Source organism: Penaeus japonicus, unplaced genomic scaffold (assembly GCF_977035675.1).
Source record: "Penaeus japonicus unplaced genomic scaffold, GWHDUDI00000001_assembly GWHDUDI00000004, whole genome shotgun sequence".
NCBI lineage: Eukaryota > Metazoa > Arthropoda > Malacostraca > Decapoda > Penaeidae > Penaeus > Penaeus japonicus.
The window spans coordinates 17,034,885-17,049,884 of NW_028234406.1; the positions used below are offsets into that span (position 1 = coordinate 17,034,885).

Here is a 15,000-nt window from a genome sequence, read left to right on the forward strand (position 1 = left end):
TATATAGTTAGTAATGAAGTAACCTCTTTGCAATAAGAATAAATCAATTGGGAAAGTGCTTGAACAATTCTTTATCAATAAGAATCAATCTATTGAGAAAGTGCTTGAACAATTCTTTATCAATAAGAATCAATCTAATGGGAAAAGTGCATGAACAATTCTTTATCTTTACCAGATAACATAGACAGGAAGAGACAGACACACAAAGAGAAGAATAAGATGTATCCATCAAGCCCGAGACTGGGCAGGGCTCATCTTGGTGCTTCAACGTTTTTTGCTTCAGCTCACCCTAGTGAATCATGTGGCAGCAATGGGCTACCACTCACACCAAACTCCATTCGAATATATGGTCGTGCACAAGCTCTGGGGCTCATTAATCATCCCCATTTGTGTGCCTATGTTGACATTCATCGAGGAAAACATGGTATGTTTATCACTGGAAGATTTAATTCCAATACATCAGAGACACAGTGTACATTTAGCTGATAATGCAAGAGGAATAGGAATAATCCCTTTAAGGACTTAGCTTTTAAGAAATTAAAAGAAATGACATTTTTCAGGAATTAAGGTGATGCAAAATTAGAAGAGCATTTTTTAATGTACCAAATTTGATATATGTTTTTAGATGACAGTGTCAGACATTTATTGTAATTATAAGTAATTTTATTTATTCATTATATATTTGTTTACTAACCCTTTTTGATTGATTACTCTAATGCTAGATGAGGAAATGATTACCACAAAAATCCAAAGTTTTTGTAAATTTTATTTCTTTTGTCTATCATTAGCTCATAAGTAAATAAACCTTTCAGAAAGGATAATGGTAATACAGGAATTCTATCAGATGAATTTACGTATGGCAGCAGAGAAATACGAGGAATTTAGACATCAAAATGGATTAGCACAAGTGGCCCATCAGGTAAGAATGATGTATGTTTTGATAAGTTATACAAAATTATATTTAAATTCATTTTGAAAGCAAAATGTATACCCATCTATACTTATATACAAATATAGGCATTCAAATGAATCCATATATCTTCTGTATATATGCAGAAGTGAAGTACTAAGCAACCATTCATTTATATTACAGGTCATTCAAGGGTTAGTATACCTTAACAACTTTGGAACTGTGAACTGCAGCTTGAGTCCAGACAACATCTTAATTGATCCATGGGGAAAGGCAAAACTTTACAACTATGGACTTTATTACATGACAGAAGCAGCTACAGCAGTTTCATTTCCACTTGGGTCAGTACAAAACTGCATTTTTATTTAGTTTTTATATTTTCAGTATAAGTATTGTGAAATTTATGATGGCTTGGTTGTATAAGGATACATTGATTTTATTCCAAGTAAATTTGATTTATTTTTTCTCCTCAAATTTGATAGCGTTTCAACTGAAGGTTTGATTGAAAACTGGACATTATAGATGATTATACTGTGTATAAACAAAATATGATTTAGAAATATTCCAATTAATAGGAATTATTCTTGTAGGGTTGTGCAGTATACAGCACCAGAGGTCCTGCTACAGGGTGGAATCCAGGACAGTGGGACAGGTACTCCAACTGTATCAGGCAATCCAGCTTGGGATGTCTGGTCTCTGGGCATGATTTTAGCTGAGCTAATTCTTGGCTGCAAGCTATTTTCTGGGTAAGTCTATGTTTGAATGAAGCCTGTTCTTGATACAGAATTTCTCCATATCTTACTAAACTGTAGAAGATGACATTAGTAGGTATTTTTTTTAGCTCTTTTTTCACTAGGCTAATGATTTGGATTATCCTAATTCTACTTGATAACATGTAGCCATATTTGTAAAAATATTTTCCTTTTTAATTTTCAGAACAAACGGTGTAGAAAATATAGTAGGTGAAGTATTGAAATTGACTCAAACAAATGATCCTCTGCAAAGTTTGGCCCAGATGCATGGTGCTACAAACAAAATTGATGTAAGTTTTGTCTTACCATATATATATTTTTTTTTTATTATTATCCATTGCTTTCTATACTGATTGTCATCTGTAGTTCAATTTTGGTGATATACAGTATGTGATGATATTAGAATGAACAGAGTTTACCATAAAGAATGACTATAAGTGCTGTTTGGAATTCCCAAGATTTGATTTCCTTTTGGTTATTTTTTGTTTGAATAGATTAGCATTGTAGTCAATTGTTATCACTGATATCAGAAAGTTATAAGCTGAAATGGCTAACGTCCACCTGTATTATCTGCTATCAAAATTTTTGTCTTACTCATCACTAGGAGAATAAACCTGCCTATTGTTTTTTTGTCCAGGTAAATTATTTTATTATTATTATTTTTTTGTACACAGGCTCTAAGTGAAGAAATGAGAAACTTCCTACGGCAGTGCCTGACACTAGATGCTGAAGAAAGGCCTTTACCGCGCAATCTTCTATCTCACCCTCTCTTTCAACCTTTCATCATTTCTGCCTCTCTTGTGCCAATTCTTCCACATTTTCCTGTCATTGATCCTTCCCTGTGCCTTGTTGATTTTGCACAATACAAGGTATGTGATTTCTTTTTGTGTGGATATGTATGTGGATGTAAGTGGGATGAATTCAAATGTAGATGCTGATATGGAGTTAGTTTTGTAGATAAAGTTAAAGTACTTGTTTATATGAATTGTTTGATTTTTTTGGAGATTATGAAAATGGATATGATCACGTATCTTTTAAGAAGTAGCTGTTGCATTTGCATTTATTCCACAATTTGCTTTTATGAAGTTTTTATGATTTATGTCATTGGTCATTTGATAATATGCACTTGTCTTTTTTTTTACTGATTTTTAAATTATATTTTAGGCAAAGTTAGGTGTTATGGAAGAAGATAAAGGTGAAATGCTGTTGGAGTACCCCCTAATACAGGACTCAGAGGATTCTCACAACACTCCAGTTGATGAGAATATGATAATAAGGTATAAAAATTCTCTGTTACATATTTATTCTCTGTTACATATTTATGTAGACTTCCTAGTTTCCTCCCAATTTTTGGGGTGACTATTGTATAGTTTTTGTTGTATTTATATTTAATGTGTAAAGTATATTGTCATTCCTCTAGTATGATGGAGAAATGGTGTTACATTTCTGTTAGATTTTTATCTGTACATATATATTTTTATTATTATTATTAATTATAAATAGATTATCAAAAATCAAAATAAAATTTTCTATACCGACATCAGAGAGGTGATTAATAGTTCTGTTTCCCTCAAAACATGAACCTAATCTTATTATTTCATAGAAAGTGCAAAAGAGACCAGCTGAGTGAAAGAAGCATGAAGGAGGTGTATTACATATGGCAACTAGCTGGTGGTAATGTTGAGCAAGAACTGAAAAAACAGAAATTGATTCGTACAAAACCAGCAATATTAACATTGCCAAGGTATCTGTAAATTGGTTTTCAGTAAAAAATATAGTCTCCTGACATACATTTTTCATGAACACAATGATGATGAATACTGTTTTAGTTTCCCTGTTCATTACCTCTTTAATATTATTTTGTTTATCTTCTCAGTATAATGGGAGTTGAAGGAGAGGTTTTTGGTGGAGGTATGAATCGCCATCAGTTGTTGGAGGCAACAACAATCATACTACCTTTGCACAATTTAAGAAACAGGCTAGATCATATTCCCGCTGAAAAATATTATCCTCTTATAACACAAGGGTAAGCATTTCTTATTTTTGATATAAAAAAAGCATTTATTTGTAATTGCACTTGTTATGTTTTCAATGAATGTGTGATTATTACCACTTATATAATTTAGTAACAAATTAACCCATATTTTTGTACTCTTCTTAGTGAGTGTGGTACGGATGAACTAGAGACCAGCCAGCTTCCATTAGTCATTAGAGAGCGTGATGTGGAGTATCAGTTCCATCGTTTATTGATCTTTGAGAGGTTATTACAGGTAGTGTATCAAGGGATATTCTTGTTTATATTTCTGTACATTATTATCATTAATTTATGTCATTATTTTTTTCACTTAGTTTAGGATTTAATGTAATAACAAATATCGAAAGTGTGGTCAAGTTATGTAAAAGCATTATAATGCAATGAGATGAAATATTTGCAAAAGATTAAGACTTTACATATGTGCAAACTTTAATATAAGTAATTTATCTTTCAGGCCTACCCATTCAAAGCAGAATGCATCCTAAAGGAAGCCAGGAAAGACATTCCACCATTTTATAGAGCCCTTGTTTGGGCATCTCTCCTGCATGTTGATGGTGCTGTGGCACAGACATACCAACAAGTGGACAAGGAAACTCCAACACCCACAGATAGACAGGTTATAATGTTACTGTTCTTTCTTCAATTTAACTTTTTTTTTCTTCTAAGATGTATTATATTGAAATTGTTTGGCACAGTGATACTTAGACTAAAATAATTGTATCTCTTTCTGTGCTTCTCTCTGGATGTGTGTTATCCACACACGCACGCACACACACACACACACACACACACACACACACACACACACACACACACACACACACACACACACACACACACACACACACACACACACACACACACACACACACACACACACACACACACACACACACACACACACACACACACACACACACACATATACATATAATGTATATGTAAATATATGTATATATATGTATGCATGTACACTCACTCACACACACACACACACACACACACACACACACACACACACACACACACACACACACACACACACACACACACACACATATATATATACACACACATACACACACACAACCTGCTATACTATCAAAACTTAACTGTGAAATATATATTAAGGAAATATTTTTCTGAACAGATTGAGGTAGACATTCCACGCTGCCACCAGTATGATGAGCTCCTGTCATCACCTCAGGGACATGCCAAATTTACTCGCGTGTTGAAAGCTTGGGTTGTATCGCATCCTCACTTGGTGTACTGGCAAGGCCTAGATTCACTCTGTGCACCTTTTTTGTACCTGAATTTCAACAATGAAGGTAGAGTAAATGTCATTTATCATTTTGTGTTTGAATGAAATATGTGATAATGATTACCTTATCCTCCCTAAAGTGTATGTCTTGGTTAGCTTAGGCTAGCCATGCACAGGCTGTGTTAAGTCAAGTAAAAGTTTGAGAGCCACAAAAGTAGGGTATTGAAAGTTGTGGACAAATTGTGCCTCATGTTCACCTATCTTCTGATGAAGTAGATTTGATTCATTGTAAAAAAAAAGTTTATTGTTATTTTTTTTCATATCGTATATTTATGAGCAAAGCCAATAACTATAAAAGTGTTTTTCTGCCAATATTTTGTACATGTCATATATTAATAGAATACCAGATTTAATGATATATGATATTGATTTACATTAGTTTTTTTTTTCAGCTTTGGCATATTCATGCTTGTGTGGTTTTATTGACAAATATCTCCACAAGTTTTTCCTAAGAGACAACAGTGCTGTAATTCAGGAATATCTTGCTAAGTTCTCACACATGATTGCCTTCCATGATCCACAACTTTTTAACCACTTGGATAATATTGGATTTATCCCAGAGTTGTATGCCATCCCCTGGTTTCTTACCATGTACACACGTAAGTGAATTATTTAGTTTTACAGTTCTTTGCTGTGGTTTCTGCATGAAAATGATCAAGAAATAGTTTTATAGAGCAAACACTGTAGAAGAAGTTATGATAAATAAGTGCTATAAAATGTTCAAATTTCATGAAAATACAAGAAAATGTATATGGTTCAAGTATATGTCCTTTGGTTGAAAACTCTATGAATTAGCATTATCTAGAAGACTTAACAGCCTCTATTTATTTTATTGACAGATGTATTTCCCCTTCACAAGATTTTCTTACTCTGGGACACATTGCTCCTTGGAGAAGCTTCGCTGCCACTGTGTGTAGGTGTTGCAATTTTGCGACAGTTGAAGGATCGGCTACTGCAGTTTGGCTTTAATGAGTGTATTCTTCTATTCTCCGATATGCCAGGCATGCATTTTATCTACTCTTCTATAGTTTAAGAATGTTTAGATGAAATTATGGGTTAAGTTATAAACTACATTTATAACTATTTAACCCATTCACACTTAGCCAATTATTGCCTAATGCTGCTCCTACCATAAAGATAACAAGCACATGCAACCTCCATGTGTAAGATCTCTCCCGGCGCAATGCCATGATGTGCCTCTCAGAGCTCTTTCCGCCCGACTGATTATATGAGAAGCTAGAGGCATTTTAAAATTTTAAATATTTTTTTTGAAAGTCAAGAACAACATGTCTATACAAATGCAAGTGCTATGAATATATATATACATGTAACTATGTAAAACATATATTTAAAGGGAGAGATCATGATCATTACATTGGTAACTCCTCTTGTTTTTTTCTTTTGAGGAGTACAAAAAGTAATAAGCCTTTATATAAATTGATAAGGATCAAAAAAAGAAGTATAGGAATAACAAGTATGTTGACAAAAATAAAATACTTCAAATGTAATGTCATGAATTGATTATGCTTTACTTGAAAAGGATTTAGCTCAATCTTATTTTAATACAGTTTTGATATAAGATCTCAACTATAAGATAGTTCTTGCCTTCCTATAATGAAGATAATTTTGTAATGCATAGATATCTAGACATTGAAAAAGGCAAAGCAGACATCTTTTCTATATCAGTGCAATTCTGGATTTGGAAGACAAAAATACTATGTCATTCATCGGCATCCACCAACAGATATAGACATGGAGCGGGTTGTACGAGAATCCGTCCAGGTATTTTGCTCAACACCTCCCTCAGTTACCTTCAGGCAACATGAGAAGCCTCCATCTGATGCTAGCAAGGAGACATCACCTTCTCCTCACCAGACGCAAGCCAATCAGGATCTGGTGGGTGTGCGAGCTGATTTTTTTTTCTTTTTTCATTCTTATCTTCATTGGTTTTTATTTGCATATTTGTCTAGACCTCTTTCTTTCTATCTTTTATTCATTTTTATTTGCCATTTTCAATGCAATATTTTGATTATTTGGAATAACTACAGAAAATTTACATAGGATGTAAAGATGTTTTAGGAGACCATATTGAATTTCTTCCAGGTAATGGATGCTGTGTCTGTTGTTGAACTGAAGTCAGAGAAATGCCCTAGGGTTTGCGGTGCAGATATACTTGAACTTCTTGCCCAGAAGAGAAGTCGTAGTGGAAGAGCTAAAGTCCTGGTAGTAGATGTTCGCACATCTGAAGAGTATCCTTTTTATAGCTACTTAAAGAAATAGTATTCTAATGGAGGCCGCCTAATTCTGTTAGGATAGGCTAGTTTGAACCTTTTATTTTTTTTTTTTTTTTTTTTTTTTTTTTTTTTTTTTTTTTTTTCAAATTAAGAAATATTTTTTCTTTTCTTTGATTGATTATGATACCACTCACAACTATGAGAAATGCACTAAAAAGTGTTTTTTTACAGGTAGATGTTGTATTAGCCTGAGTATGTGTGCAGTTATCCTTTCTGTTATTTTCCTTTTTGTTATTTTTGTCTCTCTTTTTTGTGTTTAGACTTAAATAACTATTTACATTTCTAAGTATATGTTCATAGTTTTCTTACAGAAGATATTTATTTTTAGTTTTGCAACAGAAAATACGTTCCTTAATAAAAACATTCAGATTTGCTAGAGGAACCTTGTCAGATGCCATAAATCTGCCTGCTGAGTCTTCATTAACTCCAGAAAATTTACTTGTTCCTGGCCCTCAGACTGATATGCTGAATTCTTATCGTGGTAAAATAATTGTAGTCATGGGATCACGCAACAATAGGGACCAGGTAACTAAGGTAAGTAAAGTGTATATGGCCACCCTAAAAGTATATAAGCCTGAGACATACAATATTGGAAGTGCAAAATTGTTGTGTAATGTAAACCTTTATTGGCATCTGTGTTTGAGTGATTTTTGGGCAAGTACCATGTTCCATGATTATGATTAAATTCCTTGATTCATCTAGTTTGCAGAGAGTCTACTAGCGCAGGAGTTCCCCCGTGTATGTACCCTGCACAAAGGAGTAGAAGTATTCCGGGCATCTGGAGCACTGATGGTTCCTTCATAAGGCTCCACTGAATAGATGGCACTAGTGACACATTCCCTGTTTATAAATAACAATACTAAATAAAAAAATCACTATGCTATATTGAATTCATCTTTATATTTGGTATATTTTATTTATTGATAGGTAAGTGTTATCAGCACTCGGGGATAATGACCTTTTAATGACTCAGGTAGTAATGATGTTTGATTTTACTCTGAACCTGATGCTATATCTGTTGCTCATTGCCGTTTCAGTATGTATTATAATTATTTGCATATTTATACTAAACTTTACTTTCTGTGTAGTTTGATTCAACGGTTAATAAATGTAAATAATGAAAGAGTTTTAAAATAGAATGATAATGTGATACTAAATCGTTAACTCTTCCAGTCTCCATCTTATCTACTTACAATACTCATGGAATAGTTACTGAGCTGATTATGTTTACACTTCTTTCACGTTTTTATTGTTTTATTCTCCAGTGAAATTCATATGGCTGTTGGAAGCTAAGCTGTTGTATAGATTTGTTTTCTGTGTTAAGGTAAACTGTACATACTTTATTTGTATTTGAAAGAATACATGTACATATGTCAGATAAAATATTCAGTAGATTCAGCTGTGTGTCTGCAAGCCTTTTTATACACACAAGTACACAAGTGCACATGCAAGTACACACACAAGTACACACAAGTACACACATGCACACACACATGCACACATATGCACACACAAGTACACGCACGTACACACATACAGACATATATATAAACTTGAATATTTGTATGTTTTTATTTTACACAGACTTATGTTTGCATTTTTACACACTTATACAAGAATATATACTATATATGGTAGAGGTAATATTATTGTTGATAATTTTGTGCCAGACCATCCATTATGCAATGAATTCCTAATTGTTTTATGTGTAAGTTACATTTTGATAATGATTGGTGCAGTTGTATAATGAATAGATATGCATATGGTGTTTGTGCAAAGATCTGTATAGGAAATGTATGAAATTTAGATTATGAACATGACTATAAATATATTTTGCACATTCAGCCTTTTTGAAAAGGTTTAATTTCAATTATTTTTGTTAATTATTCTTATGGATTTTTTGCTATATTCATAGCAAAGAGACAAAGGTATGCAATGTATCTTCCTATATTTAATCTTAAAGAAATAAAATAACCAAAATACTATTATATTTATTATTTGAATATCCCAAATATAGAGGCCTCCATTCCATTGAGACAGTTATATTATCTTGCCCTGGAAGTACAACTTTTAGATGAATCATTTTTAAATTAAAGAACAATTTTACTTTTTTATTCATAAATCCTCCCTATTTTTATTTTTGTTTCAAAAGACAGTAACCACTATTTACTTGTGACATGAGAGTAAAATTTACTTCTGGATTTATCCTCTATTATGCCTAGGTCTCATCAAAATTACATTTCATGTAAACAAAAATTGACTTCATATAATTGCAGAAATTCTTCACAATGCTGAAATTGGAATTTTGCAAGGTGAAATAATACTTAAAGGTCTTTATCAAACTACATGTAAAAATTAACTAAACTAAATTTATTCTTTAGTAATTTACAAGCATTTCAAAAAGACTAATTTTTAATTCATAGGATATCAACCAAACTTTGAGTATAAGTAGTAGTTCTTATCAAGTGTAACACTACAGCACAATATAAAAATGTTCAGATCCATTGAAGTGATGTAAAGTAAAGTATAAGTAAAAGTAGGAAACAAAATCTTTGGTGTAAGGCGGGGAGATGATAAGGGGTGAATACTGGTGTGGCATATCTACAGATCAAAATCTACATTGTGATACTTAAAAACATAACAATAATTTTGATTCCTGTAGAATATTGGACAGGTGGTGCATGTCTTCACTTGAGGATGATTAAATATAATACACATCCTTCAGGGGTTACAAAAAATATATTGTTTCCGGTTACCTATTTGTAAAAAAAAAAAGGGAAAAGGAAAAAACAAAATGTATTGGTTTAGTTTTATATTGGTAATATAATTACAATAAATCATTTCCTAATAGAATTCCATTCACCAGTCACAACTGAGGATAATAATATTCCATTCTGATGCAAAGACAGTATATATTGTAACAGAAATATGGAAATCTGATATATTACAAAGTATGGTTGGTAATCATACATGTACAAGATGAACTAATAATGATTATTTTCTGTACAATATGCAACTGATTCTGAGGAGATCACTGGTAAAGTGATTGCCGTAGCTGGATCTTATACAATTAATCATTACAAGAAATATGGCAATATGTCACCACTAAATGCAAAGCTTCTTCATATTACCAGGTATGACAAGCCTCAGAAGAGGAAATAAAATCATGATATATTTGGATTTTCACTTAATATCTTCAGTACAATAAGACAATAACAAAATGAAAATGTTAAAAAATCCCTTAAACTACTTGCCCAACTTATTCATACATATCAGGTAAGATATATTCCATGTCATATTTCTTAAACTAATTATTTGTGTATAAATAACCTCAAAATTTCCAAATCTAGAAAATAAACTATGGTATTTTAACTATGAAGGATAAAACATAATATTATTTATAAAATGGCAGAAAGAACACTAAACACAAAATGATTATTGAAAGATGAGAACAATTTTGACATCCTCTGGGATTGCCCCTTTAGGTCTGAAGATGTGATCCATAAACACTTTTAAACTGTTGTCTCATTATCCAATAAACTATTTTGCTTCTTCTTCTTGCACCTTTATTTATAACAAAAAAAAAAAGAAAGATTTATATATTATACAGATTTTGGGTTACTAAGAAGTCTGCTTCTACTGAATTACAAATGCATGACTCTTTGAAGCAGTGGTTTGCATCTAAACGATTTGTTATTTTCACATCTACTTAATTGCAAAATAAAAGAAAAATTCCAACTCGCAGGAACTTTTAACCAGAAGGTGAAAGCATTTGCTTAAGGACATATTATCAAGTCTGTGCTCACTGGCTACTTTTGATTACCTTTATTCAGAACTAAAGTGTGTCAATAAGCGTTCCTATTCCTTCACAAACAAAAGAGGTTAAAGCATTTCAGTTATATAGCAACATGGGAAATGTAAGTATGTGTATGTGTGTATATGTGTGTATTTACTGACACATACACACATAGGCATACATCCAGGCATAAACTCAAACATCCATACATATCCACACAAAATTAAAAATGTCTGTATGCACATTCACACACATATATGTGCAAACTCACACACACACAGATACACAGACACAGACAGACATACACACAATCATTCACACACACCCACACAATCAATCACTCACACCCACGCACATACAATCACAAACTCACTCACACCCACACAATCTCTCACTCACTCACATCCACCCCCCCCTCTCTTTCTCTCTTTCTCTCACACTCACACTCTCACACACATACACACACACACACACACACACACACACACACACACACACACACACACACACACACACTCACTCACTCACACACACTCACTCACTCACTCACACACACACACACACACACTCACTCACTCACTCACTCACTCACTCACTCACTCACACATATATTCCATACTCTTACACAAACATGCCTGCATATACATGCATATGTATGTATACACACTGGTATATATAAATTCAGATTTTAGCTATATAACAAATTGAATTTGCTTATATAAGAAGCTCCCATCTTTACAGATATAACAAAACATAATAAGTGAAATTCCTAAGAAAACAAGAGATTTTTCTCATTTTCAACTGTCTTTTCCTGTAATGAGAAGACTTAATGCTTTCTGGAGATTTTGTATTGCAGTTTTTGAATCTTCATAGTCTAGAGCAGATACAGCCCACTTGCAATATTTCTGAGCTTTACCCAATTCAGCGGGACTCAATTTAACACCAGTGCCTATTGGACAAAAATAAAACACTTAAAAATATATCAGCAAGCATATTTCATGTGTAAGCATAAATATACACACTAAATATTTATATGAATAAATACTAAAACAAAACATTTCTTACTTGATGTCTGGGTCACTGGCATGTGGGGGATATTAACTGCATCTGGTGCTGGCTGGACTCGAGGCATCTGCAAAATAGAGATTTTCTTGTAATGATAATATTAACCCATTAACGCCGGGTGGTACAGCGTCTGTACCGCGACCTCTCTGAGCCCGGTGGCCGGGTGGTACAGGTGTGGTACCACAAATTTTTGCTTCGATATTCCGGCTGGTACATACGTTGTACCACCGCCACCTCGCCCACCATAAGTGCCAGAACATGCGTCTTTTTGACTTTTTCTTTTTGTTATCGTGTTTTTGAAGTGACGTCAGAACCCACGTGACTTTCTATGAAGACAGAATTCACGTGACTTTCTGTGACGACAGAATTCACGTGACTTTCTGTGACGACAGAACTCACGTGACTCTGTGACGACAGAACCCACGTGACTTTGTGACGTCAGAACCCACGTGACTTTGTGACGTCAGAACCCACGTGACTTTGTGACGTCAGAACTCACGTGACTTTCTGTGACGACAGAACCCACGTGACTTTCTGTGACGACATAACCCACGTGACTTTCTGTGACGACAGAACCCACGTGACTTTCTGTGACGACATAACCCACGTGACTTTCTGTGACGACAGAACCCACGTGACTTTCACGTACGCGACTTTCGGTGACGTTGCAGCCCGCGTCATCGGAAACTACGTCACTCCGATGACCTGATTCGTCAATTACTTCCACGTAGGGAATTGTGACGTGGTAACGCGGGAAAATGGGGTATAAATAGCCCCCTGGAACACCTCAGAAATCACTCTGCTTTCGAGATGGCTCCCAAGCGCTCCTGCTCCGCTGCCCGCTCCGCTGCCCGCACCCTGTTGCTCTCCACCTCTTCGGAGGATGACCCTGCTCAGGTCTCGAGCACTCCGAAGAGGCCCCGCCCTGGGCCATCCCACCTTCCCGACGACTTCCGTGATCTTCCTCATGCCCGACCTCTGACTGTCTTTGACTTCTCGTCATGCGACGAGGACAGCGACGACGACGCCGACTACCGTCCTCGCAGGCAGTCAGAGGAAGAAGGTCACGGGGACAGCTCCTGTTCGGAGGACGAGCAGGAAGACTACGTCGGCCTGGTGGATACCACGCTGGAGAGCGACGAGCCCTTGTCCGCTTACGTGGACCGTAGGCGAAGCAGGAACGAGCCTGGGACTCCCTCTTTCGTTTGGAGAAAGAGGGACAACTTTCCTCGAAAGCATGCGTTCGCTGCCCATCCTGGGGTCAAGGCCGACCTGGATGGGTCCAGCACGCCACTGGAGATCTTCAGGTGCTTGTTCCCTGAAGATCTCCTCCTCCACATCATCACGGAGACCAACTTGTAAGTAGTCATCATTTACTCACCTTTTGCTCTATATTGTTATATGTTTTGTGTATAGATGTCCTCCCTCAGACAATGTTGGAATTGTTTTACTTATGTTTGATTTTTACTCTTCTGCAGGCATGCTGAGACACGCCCTCCTCCCTCCTCATCCCATATGAGGAAGTGGACTCCACTGTCCAGGGAGGAGTTCTCTGCATACATGGGCCTCCGTGTGAACATGGGGCTGCAGCCCCGCTCGAACTACCGCGACTATTGGTCCACCGACGAGCACCTGCGGTCGTACCTATACTCAGACGTGATGGCGCGGGACAGGTTTGACCACCTCACCAGCCACCTCCATTTCGCCCATTTGGAGGAGGGTGAAGGCGTCCCCGCAGATTGTCTGTGGAAGCTACGGCCGGTGATCGACTCCCTGGATTTGACCTTCAAGTCCACCCTCGTGCCCGACAAGGACATCGCCATCGACGAGTCCTTGTGGAAGTTCCGTGGGCGCTTGGGGTTCATCACCTTCAACCCTTCGAAGCGAGCTCGCTTCGGGTTGAAGGTATACAAGCTGTGCGCCTCCACGGGCCCGTCGTCCGGGTACACCTCGTGTTTCCGGATTTACACGGGCCAGGACCGTGGGGACGTGCCAGCTGGGACGAAGGTCGTCTTGGAGCTGATGGAGAAGAGTGACTGTTTGGGGAGGGGTTACAGTGTCTTTGTTGACAATTGGTATACCTCCCCGTCTCTTTTCCACATGCTTCAGGAAAGGCGGACGAATGCGGTGGGTACTGCGCGCATCAACAGGAAGTGGATGCCGAAGGACTTCACCGCACTGAGAAGAGGCGAGATGGACTACAGGAGTACCCCTACGGGCATGCTCTGCGTGCAGTGGCATGACCGTAAGGTGGTCACCGTACTGTCTACGGTTCATCGCGCCTCGGTCGACGGAGACGGAAAGCCCCACGCCATTCTCGACTACAACGTCGGGATGAAGGGCGTGGACGTGGGCGACCAACTTTCCGCCTCCTACCCCACCACTCGGAGGTCGAGGGTGTGGTACAGGAAGGTGTTCTTCTTCCTGTTCGACCTGGCGGTCGTCAATGCCTTCGCCGTTCATCGGACACTAGGCGGCCAGAATTCCCAGAAGGAGTTCCGGTTGAAGCTGGGGAAACTGCTCATCGGCGGCTACCGGTATGGTAACGCGCCGATGACCAGGAGGACCGCCCTTGACGAGGGTGTTCTACCAGGCCAGCTTCCGCCACAGACGAGGGCACGACGACCGCATTCTCAGCAACCCGCCTTGCCAGGGAGTCGGCTTCGATGTCGCGTGTGTTCCCGCAATGGAATACAGCGAAGGACCAAGACGCGGTGCATAACCTGCGGCGTGGGGTTATGCCAGTATGACTGCTTTGATGAGTGGCACGACTTCGTCTGAAGTCGTGCCACTCGTCAAGGTAGTCATGCGTACAGTACATATGCTT

The 15,000-nt window shown here is 37.0% G+C and overlaps 2 protein-coding genes across 3 annotated transcripts in view; one reads left to right on the forward strand and one right to left on the reverse strand.

The window, feature by feature from the left end:
• The window catches only part of LOC122255020 (TBC domain-containing protein kinase-like protein), a 10,621-nt gene extending 1,324 nt beyond the window's left edge, over positions 1-9,297 (forward strand). For both annotated transcript variants that reach the window (XM_043018947.2, XM_086536134.1), the window contains exons 2-19: positions 176-424; positions 813-919; positions 1,094-1,251; positions 1,501-1,656; positions 1,847-1,952; positions 2,337-2,531; positions 2,827-2,939; positions 3,266-3,406; positions 3,539-3,688; positions 3,824-3,932; positions 4,152-4,313; positions 4,848-5,025; positions 5,411-5,617; positions 5,858-6,019; positions 6,763-6,914; positions 7,122-7,267; positions 7,681-7,846; positions 8,015-9,297. In XM_043018947.2, coding sequence (XP_042874881.2) covers positions 220-424; positions 813-919; positions 1,094-1,251; positions 1,501-1,656; positions 1,847-1,952; positions 2,337-2,531; positions 2,827-2,939; positions 3,266-3,406; positions 3,539-3,688; positions 3,824-3,932; positions 4,152-4,313; positions 4,848-5,025; positions 5,411-5,617; positions 5,858-6,019; positions 6,763-6,914; positions 7,122-7,267; positions 7,681-7,846; positions 8,015-8,116 — 2,715 coding nt within the window. In that variant the 5' untranslated portion in view covers positions 176-219 and the 3' untranslated portion in view covers positions 8,117-9,297. The remainder of the gene's footprint in view (positions 1-175; positions 425-812; positions 920-1,093; positions 1,252-1,500; positions 1,657-1,846; positions 1,953-2,336; positions 2,532-2,826; positions 2,940-3,265; positions 3,407-3,538; positions 3,689-3,823; positions 3,933-4,151; positions 4,314-4,847; positions 5,026-5,410; positions 5,618-5,857; positions 6,020-6,762; positions 6,915-7,121; positions 7,268-7,680; positions 7,847-8,014) is intronic.
• An 810-nt stretch (positions 9,298-10,107) lies between these two features.
• Vta1 (vesicle trafficking 1) overlaps positions 10,108-15,000 on the reverse strand; it is a 16,810-nt gene continuing 11,917 nt past the window's right edge. The window contains exons 6-7 of the mRNA XM_043018948.2: positions 12,174-12,240; positions 10,108-12,057 (exon numbers count right to left, since the gene is read on the reverse strand). Of these exons, the coding sequence (XP_042874882.2) occupies positions 11,906-12,057; positions 12,174-12,240 (219 nt within the window). The 3' untranslated portion in view covers positions 10,108-11,905. The remainder of the gene's footprint in view (positions 12,058-12,173; positions 12,241-15,000) is intronic.